The sequence below is a fragment of the Hylobates moloch genome, unplaced genomic scaffold, assembly GCF_009828535.3.
Source record: "Hylobates moloch isolate HMO894 unplaced genomic scaffold, HMol_V3 SCAFFOLD_15, whole genome shotgun sequence".
NCBI lineage: Eukaryota > Metazoa > Chordata > Mammalia > Primates > Hylobatidae > Hylobates > Hylobates moloch.
The window spans coordinates 43,614,750-43,632,911 of record NW_026652290.1 but is presented as its reverse complement, the minus strand read 5'-3'; the positions used below and the strand labels follow the sequence as shown (position 1 = coordinate 43,632,911).

General features: G+C 41.5%; 1 protein-coding gene across 2 annotated transcripts; it reads right to left on the bottom strand.

Moving 5' to 3' along the window:
- Nucleotides 1–435: 435 nt before the first annotated feature.
- On the bottom strand, nt 436–17,710 carry TXNDC9 (thioredoxin domain containing 9). Of its 2 annotated transcripts, none has more exons than XM_032178092.2 (5): nt 17,573–17,710; nt 14,383–14,603; nt 8,933–9,051; nt 3,377–3,631; nt 436–1,210 (listed from the first exon to the last, which is right to left on the bottom strand). In XM_032178092.2, the coding sequence occupies exons 2-5, from the start codon at nt 14,569–14,571 to the stop codon at nt 1,093–1,095; spliced, it is 681 nt and encodes a 226-aa protein (XP_032033983.1). In that variant the 5' UTR covers nt 14,572–14,603; nt 17,573–17,710; the 3' UTR covers nt 436–1,092. The 2 variants fall into 2 exon arrangements, with proteins under 2 accessions (XP_032033983.1, XP_032033984.1); XM_032178093.2 differs by lacking the exon at nt 17,573–17,710 and adding an exon at nt 17,031–17,529.
- Nucleotides 17,711–18,162: the final 452 nt, after the last annotated feature.

The window sequence follows — 18,162 nt, the reverse complement described above, 5'->3', positions numbered from 1 at the left end:
GGGGAAAGGGGTGATAGAACTCCTGGTCTCCTCCAAGTGCATCTCCTTGCATGGAACCTTCACCCTACATACGAGTAAAGAGCCTTCATCCTATGAGTAAGCTGGGGCAAAAGCAACTGAGGCCCAGTATTCTTAGTCTGATATTCCTGGGTTAGAGTTTCTGTGCTGTAAGTGGGGACTAGGTGGAGGAAGGAGTGCCAAACCTCTTGGCTACTCTTGCTTGCAAAAGTGCTTCTGCAACACAGAGCTTCAGGGAATGAGGCATGCTAATAATCTACTCTTGCAGAGGAGAAACTGTAGTCCAGGATTGGGAACTGGAGAGAGGGAATGGGGTCATGGCTCCAATGCCACAGACTCCCTATTCTAAGATTAGAAGACTTTCTTGAAAAAATGTTTTTGTTGGATGTATGCTTTTATGACAATTTCCACATAAACTTCCAGTTACACGTGTTTTATTGAGCAGAGACAGTGAAGTTCCTTATGCTGTTATTTCAAAAGTGTTTCCTGGTTTCTTTTTAATGAATGTCTTAAAATACAAGCAATCAGGACCCTTTAAATAAGGCAGTATGTTCACAAATCAAAATAGCTTTCTGTTGCCATCAGTTGATTCAACATCAACATGCAGTGTCCAGAATAAATAAGCAGTTCTTTAATGGTTATTTAAATATATTCCAGAAGAGTGTTTATAATTCATTTATGAGTGCAGTACTGCACTAGTAAATGTTACTTGACCTCTTGTATAAATAATGCCAATTAAGAATTAGTCCTGGAATAGTTTTTGAATTTCTAACTCTGTAGATCTAAAACACAATTGTAAATGGTATAAAGATGTAAGAATCATATTGTGATAAAGTCAATCTCAAAAATAGAGAATCCAGACCCTTCCCAGACAATTTAAGAACTGAGTTTTCCTCAACTTAAACATGATGGCCACACAGAAAATAGTAAAGACACCTTTCGATGTGATACAACTATATAAAACTCAAGAATATGAGTATTTAGATGACCAATGTATAGACATTAATAGAATTTTAAAAACACATTTAAATCTGAAGCAGAAAAAAAAGACAATTTACAAAGAATTACTGAGCTCTAATCATCATCAGAGTCTGAATCATATTTCTTTCCTCGGATAGTTTTCTTTTCCAGCTTTGTGAAGTTTGTTCCAAATTTCTTTTGGTTCTGAAATGGTGGCTCCATTAAATTTCCACTAAAAAAAAAAAAAAGCATTTTATTCTTCATGATTTAGTACTAGTATACTAAACTGCACAAAAATCTCTTTGTTTTCTTCCTGTAACATAGAATAAAATTTCTTTAAAATGCTGGTGTTAGGGAAGAGGTATAATGCTTATATTGATGGTTAATAGCCTTAAACCTTATTTTGTACTACTAAATGTTTTAGATCAATTTTATTTTCCTTTCTTTTTGAGACAGGGTCTCACTCTGTGGCCCAGGCTGATGTGCAGTGGTGTCATCACAGCTCACTGCAACCTCCACTTCCTGGGCTCAAGCGATCCTCCCACTTCAGCCTCCCGAGTAGCTGGGACTACAGGTGTGTGCCACCATGCTCAGTTAATTTTTACATTTTTTGTAGTGATGACATCTCACTACATTGCCCAGGCTGGTCTTGAACTCTTAGGCTCAAGCGATCCTCCTGCTTTGGCATCCCAAAGTGCTGGGATTATAGGTATGAGCCACTGCACCAGACCTATTTTCCTTTTTATCATTAATTATGGATTAACATTTGGTTAACACAGTGCTCAGTTGTCACCGGAAATGAGAGAAACCATCACACACCTCCTGATACGACGCATCACTTCCATAATATGCCTGTCAAAAATCAGTAATCTGAATCTAATCTTGAGGAAATATAAGACAAACCCAAACTGGGAGATGTTGATGTTCTCCAAAATAAACAGTTTGTACTCTTCAAAAACATCAGTCTTAAGACCCAAAGAATAACAATGGTAACTAAAGATGTAATAACTAAATGTGCTGCATTTTTGGTATGAAGGACAATATTGGGACAATGAGAAAACTTGAAATAAGAGCGGTAAATTACACAATAATTCCTGTTTTTATAATTGTACTGTCACTACATAAGAAAATTTTCTTGTTCTTAGAAAATACATATGGAAGTCTTTTGGAGTAAAGGGACACTGTATTCACAACTTCCACTCGAATGGTTCCCAAAATACTTCATAGTATCTATAAAGACAATGATAAAACAAACATAAAATGTTTAAAATTGGGTAATATGGGCAAAGGGTCAATGAGGATTCTTTGTACTAGTGTGCAGGGGGTTGTTTCTACTAGTTTTTTGTAGAGACAAGGTCTCATCTCACTATGTTGCCCAAATTGGTCTCAAACTCCTGGCCTCAACTGATTCTCCCACCTCAGCCTCTCAAAGTTTGTAATCTTCTGAGATTACACAAGTGCCCCACCTGGCTGCAATTTGTTTAAGGCTTAAAATTGCTTCAAAATATATAACTTTATTTAATAAATATTAATATTTTATGTTAATATTAAGAAAATGAAACCAATTTCTACAACATAGGAATGATTTCGGCATGTCTAGGAGAGTCAAAGAAAAGATGGGAGGGAAATGGGGGAAGAGAGAAAAACGTGAGAGAACCTTCTACTTCCTGAAAGGCACCATGACTCTAGAATGGTAATTGCAGACTCTGGAATGGAATGGTAATTTTACCTGTTACTTTTGCAAATCAAGAAAAGGCAAAAAAGACAAGATGATATGCTCTGAATTGTGGAATTAGATAAATTATTTGTCTGAAGAAGTGGACAAAGGAATGGAAGTTGGATTTTAGATTGTTTTCAAACTAAAACTGTTCTTCATAGCAAGCAATGTAAGCTAGGCATAGAAACCTTTTTGTATGCATCAGCCTCTATAAGTAAAACAGAAATATCTATGTTAAAAATCTAGTATTTTAAAATATAACTTTCTTTGCAAGAGTCTGCTTTTTAATTTTTATTTTATCAAAGAGAATCACAAGTCAGAATCCATTTGAGTAATCTGGCTTAAATTAGGGAACAGTCAACACTGGATTGCCATTTTAAGTTTCCAGATTAATACAAAATTAGTGTCAATAGCATAAGTTAAGCTGAAAACTTTTATAGTCAGGAGTATGGTGAGACTCAGTTTTACCTATTAAATCAGTTTTATCTGTAAATCTGATTTTGCTATAAAATAACGCTAATATTACACACTTCAAAAAACATGCTTTTCCTTTGAGAAACTTTCTACATCTCAGCCGAAATGCCTTAATTTCATAAAATAAATGTTACAATACAAAAATCTTTTGTAAAAATATCAACTATACATGAATTAAAATCAATCTCTTCTTTTGTTAAAAGTTACCTGTAATTAAGAATGTCAGAAGAACCGAGCCTCCATTCTAAAGTTTCCGTGGTGAAGTCATCTGTATTTCCTAGGTCAGTAAACCCAACAACATAATCTTGTGTTTTCCCATCTTTTAGCAGTGCTAGTGTGGGAATGACTTTGATACGCAGTCTCTCACAAAGGAAAGGTGCTTTTTCCACATTCAGCTTCAAAAATTTGGTCTCGAGGTGTTTCTTGGACAATATCGCCAGATGTCTGTCTAGTATTTTACACCTGTAAGTAACCACACATAGAAAATTATAAGCTAAAACCACAGATCGCTTTTTTCAAAATAAATATCATTAAGGGAAATCTAATTATGTAGTTTTTCTGTTGACTCTCATAACATGGCAGCCAACTTAAACTTGTGTCAGATGACCTCACTTCCAGATCGGAGGTTAGCTGCCTGATTATGAGATGGGCAAACAGCCTATAAGATTCTAGAAAGTCAGATTTGCATTAATGATATTCTCTTTCAAAATATTAAACATATGCTTTAAGTCATAAAGGAAGTTGTCCCATCTCTTACACAGGAAACTTGAAGAGGAACAAACTGAAACTTGACAGAACTCGGAAGAGACTTACAAGAATCGGAAATGCACACATGGTGCCATATTAGGAAGTCATGAAGAAAAACTGAACAGCATTACCGAGGAAAAACTTCTTACTCCTAAATATGCAACACTGTCAGTAAGAAGCACATTAAGGCTAAGGGTTACTAATAATATTTAAATAAATGTGGCCATTATGCTTCTAGGGAATTAAAAAATACCAGTAGTAACTTTTTTATTTTTTATTTTTTTTGGAGGTGGAGTATTGCTCTGTCGCCCAGGCTGGACTGCAGTGGCACGAGCTCAGCTCACTGCAAGCTCCACCTCCCTGGTTCATGCCATTCTCCTGCCTCAGCCTCCCGAGTAGCTGGGACTACAGGCGCCTGCCACCACGCCCGGGTAATTTTTTGTATTTTTAGTAGAGACGGGGTTTCACCGTGTTAGCCAGGATGGTCTTGATCTCCTGACCTTGTGATCCGCCTGCCTCTGCCTCCCAAAGTGCTAGGATTACAGGCGTGAGCCACTGCGCCCGGCCTACCAGTAGTAACTTTTATTAAGCCATCTTCCAATGAAGACGGAAACAGAAGTGGTTATTTTCTTGGCCAGGTGCAGTGGCTCACGTCTGTAATCTTGGCACTTTGGGAGGCTGAGGTAGGCGGATCACCTGAGGTCAGTAGTTTGAGACCAGCTTAGCCAACATGGTGAAACCCTGTCTCTACTAAAAATACAAAAATTAGCTGGGTGTGGTGGTGCATGCCTGTAGTCCCAGCTACTTGGGAAGCTGAGGCAGGAGAATCACTTGAACCTGGGAGGCAGAGGCTGCAGTGAGCCAAAATTGTGCTGCTGTACTCCAACCTGGGCAACATAGTGAGACTCCATCTCAACAAGCAAACAAAAAACAAACAAAAAAAGTGACATCTTCTTTGCATTAAAATTTATTTTCTGGCCTGATGCAGTGGCTCATGCCTGTAATCCCAACACTTTGGGAGGCTGAGGCAGGCAGATCACTTGAGGCCAAGAGTTCAAGACCAGCCTGGTCAATATGGTGAAACTCCATCTCTACTAAAAATACAAAAATTAGCTGGGCGTCATGATAGGCACCTGAAACCCCAGCTACACAGGAGGCTGAGGCACGAGAATCACTTGAACCTGGGAGGTTGGGGTTGCAGTGAGCTAAGATCACACCACTGCACTCCAGGCTAGGCGACAGAGTGAGACTCTGTCTCAAAAAATTCATTTTCGACTGGCCAATTCACGAGTGTTTCTAAAACAGACTGTCATAACAATCTTAGACCGGTGGTTCTTAACCCCAGGTGTTCATTATGATCAACTTTTATTTACTTATTTTTTTTGAGTTGGACTCTCACTCTGTCACCCAGGCTGGAGTGCAGTGGCACGATCTTGGCTCACTGTAACCTCTGCCTTCTGGGTTCAATCAATTCTCCTGCCTCAGCCTCCCGAGTAGCTGGGATTACAGGCACCTGCCACCACGCCTGGCTAATTTTTGTATTTTTAGTAGCGATGGGGTTTCACCATGTTGACTAGGCTGGTCTTGAACTGCTGACCTCAAGCAATCCACCCGCCTCAGCCTCCTAAAGTGCTGGGATTAGAGGTGTGAGCTACCATACCCAGCCTGCCGTCAACTTTTAAAATATCCAGATGAATCAAAATTCTCTGGCAGTGGAGTTGGGAAACATACAGCTGTTCTTATGCTCAAATAAAGCTTGAGAACTACCTCTTTAGATGACTAACACACAAAATACTTCATGGTTATCTTTACCAGTAAGCTTTTTGTGCACTTGATGTAGTTTTTCCTGAACTAGGTTTGGGTCTAACATAAGTTATGTGTAACCTTGGTGCCTCATCACTTTTTCCCCGGATATATCTTTTCATATGTCACTCACGTAGTTCAGTAATGAGATTTCAGTGAAAAATGGTGAGAGAACAAATTAATAAATGGTTTTTAAATAAAGCTCAAAACAAATGATAAATAAACCTTTATATGAGAAATATGTTCCTGAAAATTTGTAAATATATCAACTCCATACTTTAACTGCAGTAAGGAATGTATTTTTTTTTTTGAGATGGAGTCTTGCTCTGTCGCCCAGGCTAGAGTGTAGTGGCACGACCTCTGCTCACTGCAACCTCCACCTCCTGGGTTCAAAGCAATTCTCCTGTCTCAGCCTCCTGAGAAGCTAGGATTACAGGCACCCACACCATGCCTGGCTAATTTTAATTTGTATTTAAAGAGCAAGACGGAGTCTTGCTCTATTGCCAGGCTGGAGTGAAGTGGCACGATCTCGGCTCAATGCAACCTCCGCCTCCCAGGTTCAAGCAATTCCCCTGCCTCAGCCTCCTGCGCAATTGGGACTACAGGCATGCGCCACCATGCCCGGCTAATATTTTAGTAGAGATGGGTTTTTACCATGTTGGCCAGGATGGCCTCGATCTCCTGACCTCATGATCCACCTGCCTCGGCCTCCCAAAGTACTCGATTACAGGCGTGAGCCATGGCGCCCAACCCGTCAATCAAGTTTTAAAAATCCAAAACAACAGTCATGGTATAAATAGCTATAGGCCTTTATGTACGTTTAAAAATAACTAAAAGAGCATAATTAGATTGTATATAACACAAAGGATAAAAGCTTGAGGTGATGGATACTACATTTACCCTGATGTGATTATTAAACATTGCATGCCTGTGTTAAAATACCTCATGTACCCCATATTTACCTACTACTACCCACAAAAATTAAAAATTAAAAAAAAAAGCAATAGGCTTAAAACATGGGTTCAAATCTCTCTATCATTTAGTATCTGAGTGATACTAGGTGAGTCACTTAATTTCTCCAAATCTTGGTTTCCATACATGAAATACAGGAATAATAATAAGTGCCTCTGAAGATTATTGCGAATGTTCTAGGGATAATGTACATGAAAGCATCCTGCCTACTGTGTGCTAGGAACTTTGCTAACATATAAAGTTAACTGGATGATTTTGATTTTTCGGTTCTGTTTGAAGGTGAGTACTCCTGGTGATGCACTGTTTATACACCATCAAATGTATTTATTGACCACCTACTATGTGTCAGGCAGTTGCTTTAGGGCTGTGATCCCAGAGAACAGTAGGTCACAATACAGGCAAATGCGCTGCCTCTACAAAACCAACAATCTAGTTGGGAAAGACATACGAAAAACAAGTGAGGCCGGGTGCCGTGGCTCATACTTGTAATCCCAGCACTTTGGGAGGCCAAGGTGGGTGGATCACCTGAGGTCAGGAGTTTGAGACCAGCCTGGCCAATATGGAGAAACCCCGTCTCTACTAAAAATACAAAAATTAGCCGGGTGTAGTGGTGGGTGCCTGTAGCCCTGGCTACTCGGGAGGCTGAGGCAGGAGAATCACTTGAACCCGGGAGGTGGAGGTTGGAGTGAGCCAAGATCCTGCCATTGCACTCTAGGCTAGGTGACAGTGTAAGACTCTGTCTCAAAAACAAAAAAACACAAGTGGACAAATAATATTTTACATACTAGTATATTTATATATCACCTCATCATATTTGTCAGAGGTTGGCAACTTGAGGAATGTGTGCCAATGGGAGATGGTTGTGTACCACAAGGGCAGAGGTTTCTCTGATACCTTTCTACCTGCCTAATCCCTTCTCTCACTGTTCCTCATAAGGGATTTCACCATCTCAATATTGTTTCATTTTTATTCTTAGTCAATGAATACCAGGCAATCAATTCTTGAAAGGTGTTAACTAACAATGAAGCTGTTGGGTTGTGAGATCAAGACAAAGGGGCAAGAAGGCTACAGAAATGAGAAAGACAGCAGGGCTGAAACCACAGTGAGTGCCAGAGACTCTAGAGCACAGTGCTTGTCTGTCCCAGGTAGGCAGGTGCCAGTCAGCAGATGACTGCCATTACAGTTCCAGCTATGCTATTAGCAAGTTTCCTGATTTTTTAAAGAAAAATTCTAAATGTGGATATTTTCAAAAGGAGTTATCTCTCAATTTTTAAGTGTTGGCAACTAATCAAATCTGTGCACAAAAAACCACAAAGGCTTGAGTCCTTTGGTTTAAGATATGACCTCTTCTGAGGAGGTATTAACATTTTATAAGAGATCTGCCTCTTTAGAGAAATTTGGAGACCCAGGGTGGTCTAAGAAAAATCACTTCTCCTTCTAACCAAGACTGGCAGTCCCAACTCTGCTCTGATGAAAGGTTTGGCCAAGCCACCGTCTCCCCATCACAGTTGCTAGTTCCTTCAAGGAGGAACTGAAGGAACAGTGACTCTCAACAGCTGTTGCCCGTTCCCAATATCATGGCTATATCACAATACTAGAGGGAAATAATTACTGTCATGGTGATAAGAATTTTAAGTGTACATTTCTAAGATGTTTTTAGTTAGCTAGTGAAAATACAATTCAAAAATATAAGCCATTTATATGGGAATATTGACTTTCAGTAATATTTATACTTTTGCATGTAACTGTTCTTTAAGTTACTCTTTAAAATAACAATTAACTTTTTTTTTCTTTTTTTTTGAGATGGAGTCTCACTCTATTGCTGGAGCTGAAGTGCAGTGTCGCGATCTCCGCTCACTGCAACCTCCGTCTCCCGGGTTCAAGCAATTCTCCCACCTCAGCCTCCCCAGTAGCTGGGACTACAGGTGCCTGCCCCTACACCCGGCTAATTTTGTAGTTTTAGTAGAGGCAGGGTTTCGCCATGTTGGCCAGGCTGGTCTTGAACTCCTGACCTCAAGTGATCCACCCACCCTTGGCCTCCCAAAGTGCTGAGATTGCAGGCTTGAGTCACTGGGCCCCTGCCTGCTTAACTTAATACTAAATAACATGAGAGAGTACAATGAAACAACTTAGGAAGTTTTTTCTTTTAGTTTTCTTCATTTCTCTAGTAAGCCAGTATATCTCCAGCCAAACAATTCACTGTGTTTTTTTAGAAAAAGTCACAGATGGAAACACAGTTACCTGAATGTGGAGTCTCTGTAGAAATGGCAAACCACATTTTCACTCTCCTTGACTTCCTGAAAAAAGTCTCTTTCACTAGGGATTTCTCTGTATTCCCCATGTCCTTTAGAAAGCCATTCCTAATTTGGAGAGAGGCAAAACATTACACATGTGAGATATCTCTTTCAGAACCACTTGACATTTTAAGTGTCCAAATCACCATAGTATTTTGTAATGAAGTCAATTAAAAAAAAAGTTTTTTTTTTGTTTGTTTTTTTTTTTTTTTGAGACGGAGTCTTGCTCTGTCACCAGAGTGGAGGGCAGTGGTGCGATCTTGGCTCACTGCAACCTCTGCCTCCCAGGTTCAAGCAATTCTCCTGCTTCAGCCTCCCGAGTAGCTGGGACTACAGGCGCACAACAGTATGTCCAGCTACTTTTTGTATTTTTAGTAGAGATGGGTTTTCACCATGTTGGCCAGGATGGTCTTGATCTCTTGACCTTGTGATCCGCCTGCCTTGGCTTCCCAAAGTGCCGGGATTATAGATGTGAGCCACCACACCCGGCCCAAAAGTGTTTTTTTTCTTTTGTTTTGTTTTTTTGAGAATGGGTCTTGCTAAAGTTGCCCAGGATGGAGTGTGGTGGCATGATCATAGCTCACTGCAGACTCAACCTCCTGGGCTCAAGAGATCCTCCTACGTCAGTCTCCCAAGGAGTTGGGACCACTGGCACATGCCACACCACGCCTGGTATTTTTTTTTTTTTTTGGTAGAGAGGGGGTTTTACTATATTGCCCAGGCTGGTATCAAACTCCTAGGTTCAAGCAATCCTCCCACCTTGTCCTCCAAAAGTGCTGGGGTTACAGGCATGAGCCACTGTGCCTGGCTGAAGTCAAAGAAAAATGAATTTCTTTTAGCAATTTACTTTCCTGTTTCTACTGTCAATGCAAAACTAGTCCATGGACAGTGAATGTCTCCACAGCACGGCCTGGGTTCAAGACAATTACCTGTCTTTGTAGCTTAAAACGTCTATTTTCTCAGAACTTTCAAAATAAAAATTTAGACTTGAGAGACTCAGAATGTAAATATCCACTTAACTCTATCCATGTACTCTTAAACTACTAAAACCAGAAGCATTTGATCCAAGTTACTACAAATCTTTTAAAAATAATGCTCATGAGGCTGGGTGCAGTAGCTCATGCCTGTAATCCCAGCACTTTGGGAGGCTGAGGCGGCTGGATCACCTGAGGTCTGGAGTTCCCAACTAGCCTGGCCAACATGGTGAAACCCCATCTCTACTTAAAAAACAAACAAACAAACCAAGAAATTACCTAGCCGTGGTGGTGGGCGCCTGTAATCCCAGCTACTTGGGAGGCTGAGGAGGGAGAATTGCTTGAACCCGGGAGGCAGAGGTTGCAGTGAGCTGAGATCACGCCACTGCCTGGGCAAGAGTGAGACTCTGTCTCAAAAATAAATAAAAATAAAAATAATGCTTATGAGATAAACCCAATTCGTCTTGGGGAGAGAAGGAGGATACTGCAGCTCTGAAGCTCAAGAGCCCTGCCTACTTTTGATAACGACCTTATAAATGTTTAAAAAGCCTCTATACCTGCAATAATTGTTAGAAAGGTCATCTCACACTGAACTGCAATATATCCATAATTCTGGTCTGTGGATTCCAGCTTGGACAAAGATTAAAGTTTTAATCTCTTTCCCATGTGGGCCCTTCAAACATCACATATTGCCTAAGTTTTCCCTTCTCCACACTGAACACTTCCAGTTCCTTTTAACTGTTCTCATATGAAAAGATTTCTAGAGTTCCTGCTCTTCCAGGATATCAACTAAACACACTCTAATTCACCAATGTCTTCTTAAAATGTGACAGAGGTCTGAATCCAGCCTCCAGAAGGGGTCCAACCAAAGAGCCAGGAGGGCCATCTCCCTTCCTCCTCTGGACGTCAGTGAACATGGCCCAGACTATATTAGTGACTGCGGTGTCAAAATCACATTCACTTACATCCAGCTGACACTCACAGGAGACCCTGATATTTTCTTATGTGAAATTTCTATACACAGTTTAACTCTCAAATACAATTCTCCAATGACATATGACGTTTCATGACTGCTTTCACAACTTACCAATGATATGTGCCCTTAAAAAGTATTTGTTAGGCTGGGCGCAGTGGCTCACATCTGTAATCTCAGCACTTTGGGAGGCTGACGTAGGTGATCGCTTGAGGACAGGAGTTTGAGAACAGCCTAGGCAACACGGTGAAACCCTGTCTCTACAAAAATTATGAAAATTAGCCAGGTGTGTTGGCACACACCTGTAATCCCAGCTCCTCTGGGGCTGAGGCACAATAATTGCTTGAACTCCGAAGGCAGAGGTTGCAGTGAGCCAAGATCACACCACTGCACTCCAGCCTGGGTGACAGAGCAAGACCTTGTCTCCAAAAAAAAAGTATTTGTCTTTTAAAAAGCTGCTATTTCTAGGCCGGGCGCAGTGGCTCACGCTTGTAATACTAGCACTTTGGGAGGCTGAGGTGGGCAGATCACCTGAGGTCAGGAGTTCAAGACCAGCCGGGACAACATGGCAAAATCTCATCTCTACTAAAAATACAAAAATTAGCTGGGCATGGTGGCAGGCGTCTATAATCCCAGCTACTTGGGAGGCTGAGGTAGAAGAATCGCTTGATCCTGGGAGGTGGAGGTTGCAGTGAGCCGAAATTGTGCCACTGCACTCCAGCTGGGGCAACAGAGCAAGACTCTATCTCAAAAAAAAAAAAAAAAAAGCTGCAATTTCTTTTCATTATTTATTCTCAGGTATTTAACCAAGAGGCTGAAGACCTGAACCTGTCCTGGCTCCTTTGAGGGAGGATGTGCCCATTCCAAGCCTCTACCAATGCTCAGGGCCTCTGCTGACACATTCACTACACCCCTGTGCTCTTAGCCCCTTTTGGACAGCGTGTGCTCCTAAGGTATCTGCAGAACAGAATCAAACAGGATGGGCCTACCTGAGGCATGGCAGCCGGGCAGCACCTGGCTCTCAGTGGCTGTCACCCAAGCCTCTGCTTAACTCCTATTTTTTACCTTATCCCTCTGTTCTGCTCCCTACCTAAGTGCGCCAGCTCTAGTTAACAGTAGGAGGGTGCTTGGCTGACAGAAGAATATAGATTCACCTAGACTTATTAAGTGCCGAGTGTAAGTCAATCATACACTGATCTCCCCAATACCCTCGTGGATCAGAAAATCAAAATTACTGTATAATCTAATTACTGTATAATCTCTTATAAAAAGAATATCTACACAAATCACTAGGTTTCTTGCCTATTTCCAGAAAATATTTTAATAAAAAAGACCTACTAAAATGCAGTGAAAGTTCTAAAATATGACCCTCTGAATTACTCGATGACAAATTCATTTGAAATTGATTTATACATTAATAATAAGAAAGGCCCATAGCCAGTCTGCCTTAGTTGGTTTTAATTATAAATATTCAGACCACTGTTTTGAACTGCCAAAAAGTTCCTTTAAGACATTATTTAATGTATGTTCATCACTGCAAATCAGGTGAATTCAGTCTCTCTACAAAAATATCCTAGTTACAAATAATTACTTTTAGTTGCACATTAGCAATTAGTACTTAAATGTGACCACGAAATATAAGTTTGTGGCAGAACCTAAACATATATTACCTTAAATTCCAATAATCCGTCCTTTGCATACTAATTATCAGCCCTATACTATGAAAAGGAGCCAATTGGGCCTGGCGTGGGGTGGCTCACATCTGTAATCCCAGCACTTTGGGAGGCCAAGGCAGGCGGATCATTTGAGGTCAGAGTTCAAGACCAGCCTGACCAACATGGTGAAACCCAGTCTCTACTAAAATACAAAAATTAGCTGGGCATGGTGGCAGGCACCTGTAATCTCAGCTACTTGAGAGGTCAAGGCAGGATGGGCAACAGAGTGAGACTCCCTCTCAAAAGAAAAGAAAAAGAAAAGCAGCCTATTTTCTAAAATAGGGTACATGTAAAAGCCATATAACGTACTCTATTTTAGAAAACTCAAAATATAAAAATTTGGACTCACTCATAAAAGATTATTTCCTTTTGTAGTAACTCTTCTAAACGTGAGGGTGTAAACACATCAAAGTGATGCTATACCAATACAAACGAGACTCCTTCTCTTTTTTTGTGGGGGAACTCGATCTCACTCTATCATCCAGGCTGGAGTGCAGTAGCACAATCTCGACTCACTGCAACCTCCACCTCCCGAGTTCAAGAGATTCTCCTGCCTCAGCCTCCTGAGTAGCTGGGACTACAGGTGTGCGCCATCACACCTGGCTAATTTTTGTATTTTTTGTAGAGACAGGGTTTCACCATGTTGGCCAGGCTGGTCTTGAACTCCCGACCTCAGGTTGTCCACCCACCCTGGACTCCCAAAGTGTTGGGATTACAGACATGAGCCACCATGCCTGGTCAAAACTCCCTATTTCTTCAGAAAAGTTAAGCCTCATGTTTAAGTCACAGTCAACTGAAAAGGAACCAGAGTTGGTGATAATGTATTTCCATGTAACCCAATGGAAAAAATGTTTTAATCAAAATTCAATTTGGCCAGATGCGGTGGCTCATGCTTGTAATCCCATCACTTTGGCAGGCTAAGGTGGGCGGATCACTTGAGGTCAGAAGTTCAAGGGCAGCCTAGCCAACATGGTGAAACCCTGTCTCTACTAAAAATACAAAACTTAGCCAGGCGTGGTGGTGTGCGCCTGTAGTCCCAGCTACTCGGGTGGCTGAGGCAGAAGAATTGCTTGAACCCGGGAAGCGGAGGTTGCAGTGAGTCGAGATGACACCACTATACTCCAGCCAGAGTGTCACAGCAAGACTCCATCTCAAAAAGCAGAAAAAAAAAATTTCAATTTACAGAATTTAATCCATTGGTTTCACTCAGAGTTTACAACTCTGCGTTTATTCTACACAAACATTCTAAGAGGCAACGACGATAGAGCTGTGGCTACCTCTGTTACAAAGCACGCATTCTTTTGAATATGCCACATAATTATTTCATTGGAAATGCCTGAAATAAATTTTTCAACATAAATTGACTTAATAGCTCTTATCTCATCTGTCTTATCTCGTTTGCTTTGAAAATAGCTAAATCGGCTTTAATATTACCTGAAATGGAAACCAATGACTCCCTAGCCCCCCATTCAACCAAACAAACCCAAGCTCAGAAAAATGATCTTGGGCAGATCTTTCTTTTACTCGACTGTGGATTAATATAGAGATTGGGCTAATTTTGAATGTGTCTTTAAAACATATTTTTTTCTGGGCAAATTTTTAACAGTAATAGGTATTCTGAATTCCAAAAACCCTAAACACAAAGAACGAAATGTAACTACTACAGCACATGTATATATAAGTTGTTAGGCGCATACTGTTATAGCAATTTCAGAAAGCAGGGCAGAGAGGTTACTTGTTTCTGCTGTTGAGCTTTCCTTAGTGCCTCGAGTCTCTTTTCTTTAAGGCGTTCCAATTCATCCTCATCCATCTGATCCAGTTTTTGAATTTCAGAATCCAAATGTTCTTCCACCAGTTTGGTAGTCTGAAGCAGCTGATTCTCCAGGACTTTGGAAAACATGTCAACAGATGCATCAGCTTCCATTCTTCCAAATGGTACAGAGTTCAGCCTGGGTGCTGGGGAGAAGATGTACAAAATACATTTTAAAAAAATGCAAACAATAAGCAAGCTTTTCTCTACCATTTTCAAAAACTCTGGCAAGTGTATAATGTGTACTCTATGGAGTATTCTAACAACATCCAAGCACTTGATGTTCGGCTTAACAATTTTTATGTGTTTTTAAATTTAATTCTCAATAAGTTCTAGTCACACCACTCAAAAACTACTTATAGCAAATTTAGGGTGCTTCTGATTTAGCATACGTTTTACTACACTAAAGCCAAGACAAGTCTTTAAGACCATCAACAAACCACAGAGAAATGAGTTGTGAAGTTATACCTAGTGATATATACTGACAATCAGTGTTCTTTACCAATGGGAAAGAGAAATCAGAAACAACTGCGAATAGGAAGGTATACCTACTGAGGTTTTACACATAAATATATATATTAAACTTTACTTAAACACAGAGTACAGTTGAGCAAAACACAGATTTTTTCATGGCTGCTGCCCAAATGAGTTTCATTTAACTCCTAAGACGTCTCATTACCATTTATGTAAAGAAGAATGCCTGGTGTTCCCTAAGCATTAATGTCCATTCCTGTTCTCCCATTACCTAACAAAAAAGTCTATGAGGTCACAAAAATTAATACTGGTTTCCATTTACTGGCAGTGTTAACTTTGATGTAAAACACTCCAAATACTTTTTTAAATTTTGGGTTTTTTTCTATCATCACTCCTCTGTGCAAAATAAGAATTTCAAAATAGAACTAATTCAGATTAGAAAGGAAGACCTATCTCAATTACAGTCATGCATCACTTAACAATGGGAATACATTCTAGGCTGGGCGCTATGGCTCACGCCCGTAATCCCAGCACTTTGGGAGGCCAAGGTGAGCAGATCACTTGAGTTCAGGAGTTTGAGACCAGCCTGGGAAACATGATGGAACCCCGTCTCTACTAAAAATAGAAAAATTGGCCAGGCCTGGTGGTGTGTGCCTGTAGTCCCGGCTACTAGGGAGGCTGAGGTGGGAGGAGGATAGCTTGAGCCCAGGAAGCGGAGGCTGCAGTGGGCTGAGAACGCACCACTTGCACTCCACCCTGGGCGCCAGAGCCAGACCCTGTCTCAAAAACCAAAAACCCACAAAACAATGGGAATACATTCTGAGAAATGCATCATTAGGTGATTTTGATATTGTTTCAAACATTATAGACTATTTACACAAACCCAGATGGTACAGCCTGCTACACACCTAGGCTATATCATACAGCCTATTACTCCTAGGCTACAAATCTGTACAGCACATTACTGTACTGAATACTGCAGACAACTGTAACATAATGGCATTTGTGTATCTAAACACAGAAAAGGTACAATAAATACAGTATCATAATCTCATAAAACTGAAATGTCCTTATGTGGCACATGACTATATATTTTAAAAGAAATGGAGTATTTTGTACTAGCAATTAGTATAAAATTTTACTTTTTTTTTTGAGACGGAGTCTCGCTCTGTCGTCCAGGCTGGAGTGCAGTGGCGCATCTCCACTCACTGCTAGCTCTGCCTCCTGGGTTCACGCCATTCTCCTGCCTCAGCCTCCCAAAGTAGCTGGGACAACAGGCGCCTGCCACCACGCCCGGCTAATTTCTTTTTGTATTTTTAGTAGAGACGGGGTTTCACCGTGTTAGCCAGGATGGCTATGATCTCCTGACCTCGTGATCCGCCCGCGTCGGCCTCCCAAAGTGCTGGGATTACAGGCGTGAGCCACCGCGCCCGGCCAAAATTTTACTTCTTTTAAAAGAAATGGAGTATTTTGTACGAGAAATTTTATACCAACAATTAGAGGGCAAATTTATGTGTATCTCAGGGTCATTACTGCGAAATGATTTATAATTTGCCTATCAAAGCAGGAGGCTGTTGCATATCAATAAACTACGATACATTTGCAAATAACACTGAAGCACCCCAAACTTCACAACAAACTGTGAATTCATTCAATCAGCTTCTGACCCACACAGGCCCTCTATAAACGTTGAGCTGAAGAGAAATATTCTTGCAAACTTCAATTCTGATTCCTTTTTCTTTACGGGAAAAGCATTTGAAAAGCATACTTGATTTCATCTTTGTATCTCCACAGAACACAGCAGGTACTCAATAAACATGCATTTAACGTTGAATGAACACGTGCCTAACTTCTGTTCAAATTACTACACTGTTAAGTTTCAAAAGTATTTGAGTTAAAAAAAACAAACTGTAAGCTCCTCGTGATATAAAATTGGAAAGGTGCTGTATTTCAAATACAGCAAAGATTTCCACACTCCCTACCGCTCAAGAAAAATGTCAGTAGGACTGTGACCCTCAGTGAGGGGGTTGGAAGAAGAAAATAAGATACTGAATTGCACGTTGGAAGCTGTGCTCCAGGGATAAACAGAGAATGCTTACCCTGGAACTTTATAGAATGAGGCCAGGATTTAATTACGGGATAACTGGAAAAAGATGCGATTAAGAAGAGCTATTCTGGGTGTAGGTGTTGGTGGTCAGAGTATTGAGAACCGGGTAAAGAGACGATGCAATCCCCCGTTAGCTTTTCATTCTTCAAACCACAGCCTCTGATTCTTCCTTTTTACAGCTCCGCTGGAAGGGTGGGACGGGACACAGCGCGTCCTCAAATTCCCTAGTCATTTCCTGGACACCCTTACAGGTATCCGCCAAAACAATCAAGCGGCCTGGTCCTTAACTGAACCCCAGGTACCTCTCCAATGGCATCCCGGCCACTCCCTGCGCCCGGGGAGGCAGAGGAAGAAGGCACAGTCCCGGTGGCCCCAACTTCGACGCCTCCTGGTGCGCATGCGCAAGAGCCTCCGCCAGGACACCGACACCGGTGCTGGGGCTGCGCCCCTCCTCCGCTCCGGATGTGGAGCAGCAGAATGTTCACCAGCACCCGGACGTGGTGGTCGGATTTTTCTCAATACCCTCTGCCTCACCTGAGCTCTCGGTGATGCCTGAGAAGTGAAAGAGCAGCAGTTTCAAAAGACAGGTGCACTCCGGCTTTTGCCTTGCAGTAGCTGCCGGCGGCTGCAAACGGGCCGTCACATCCGCCTCCTTATTGGCTGCGGACCTCGCGCGGTATCACCTTGGACGCCAGAGGAAGGGGCGGGCGGTCGGGTGGCGAACAGTTCTGCGCGTGCGCCTCCCGCCCAGCAGCCCGGAACCCAAGTTGTCCTACCCTTGCTTTCCTCCGGGTACACGGCCGAACCGGAAGGCCGCAAAGCATGGTGGGAGTTGCAGTTTCTTAGTGCGCAGGCTGGCGTGGCCGGACTTTCTCAGGAGCGTGCTTCGGTATTCACGGTCCAGTGCGCCAGACTGGAAATGAGACAGCTGTGCTCTCGCTCAGCCGTGACGCTTGAACTGCGTTTTCATTCTGTTAGTGTTGAATAAACATTTTTTTCTTTTTTTTGTTTACTTTTGTTAACATTTTTCCTCAAGTCCAGGCATAAACATATACAGCACAATTAACTTTTGCATAGTTAAAACCCAAAATATCACTGGCCAGATCCAGATATAGAACATTTTC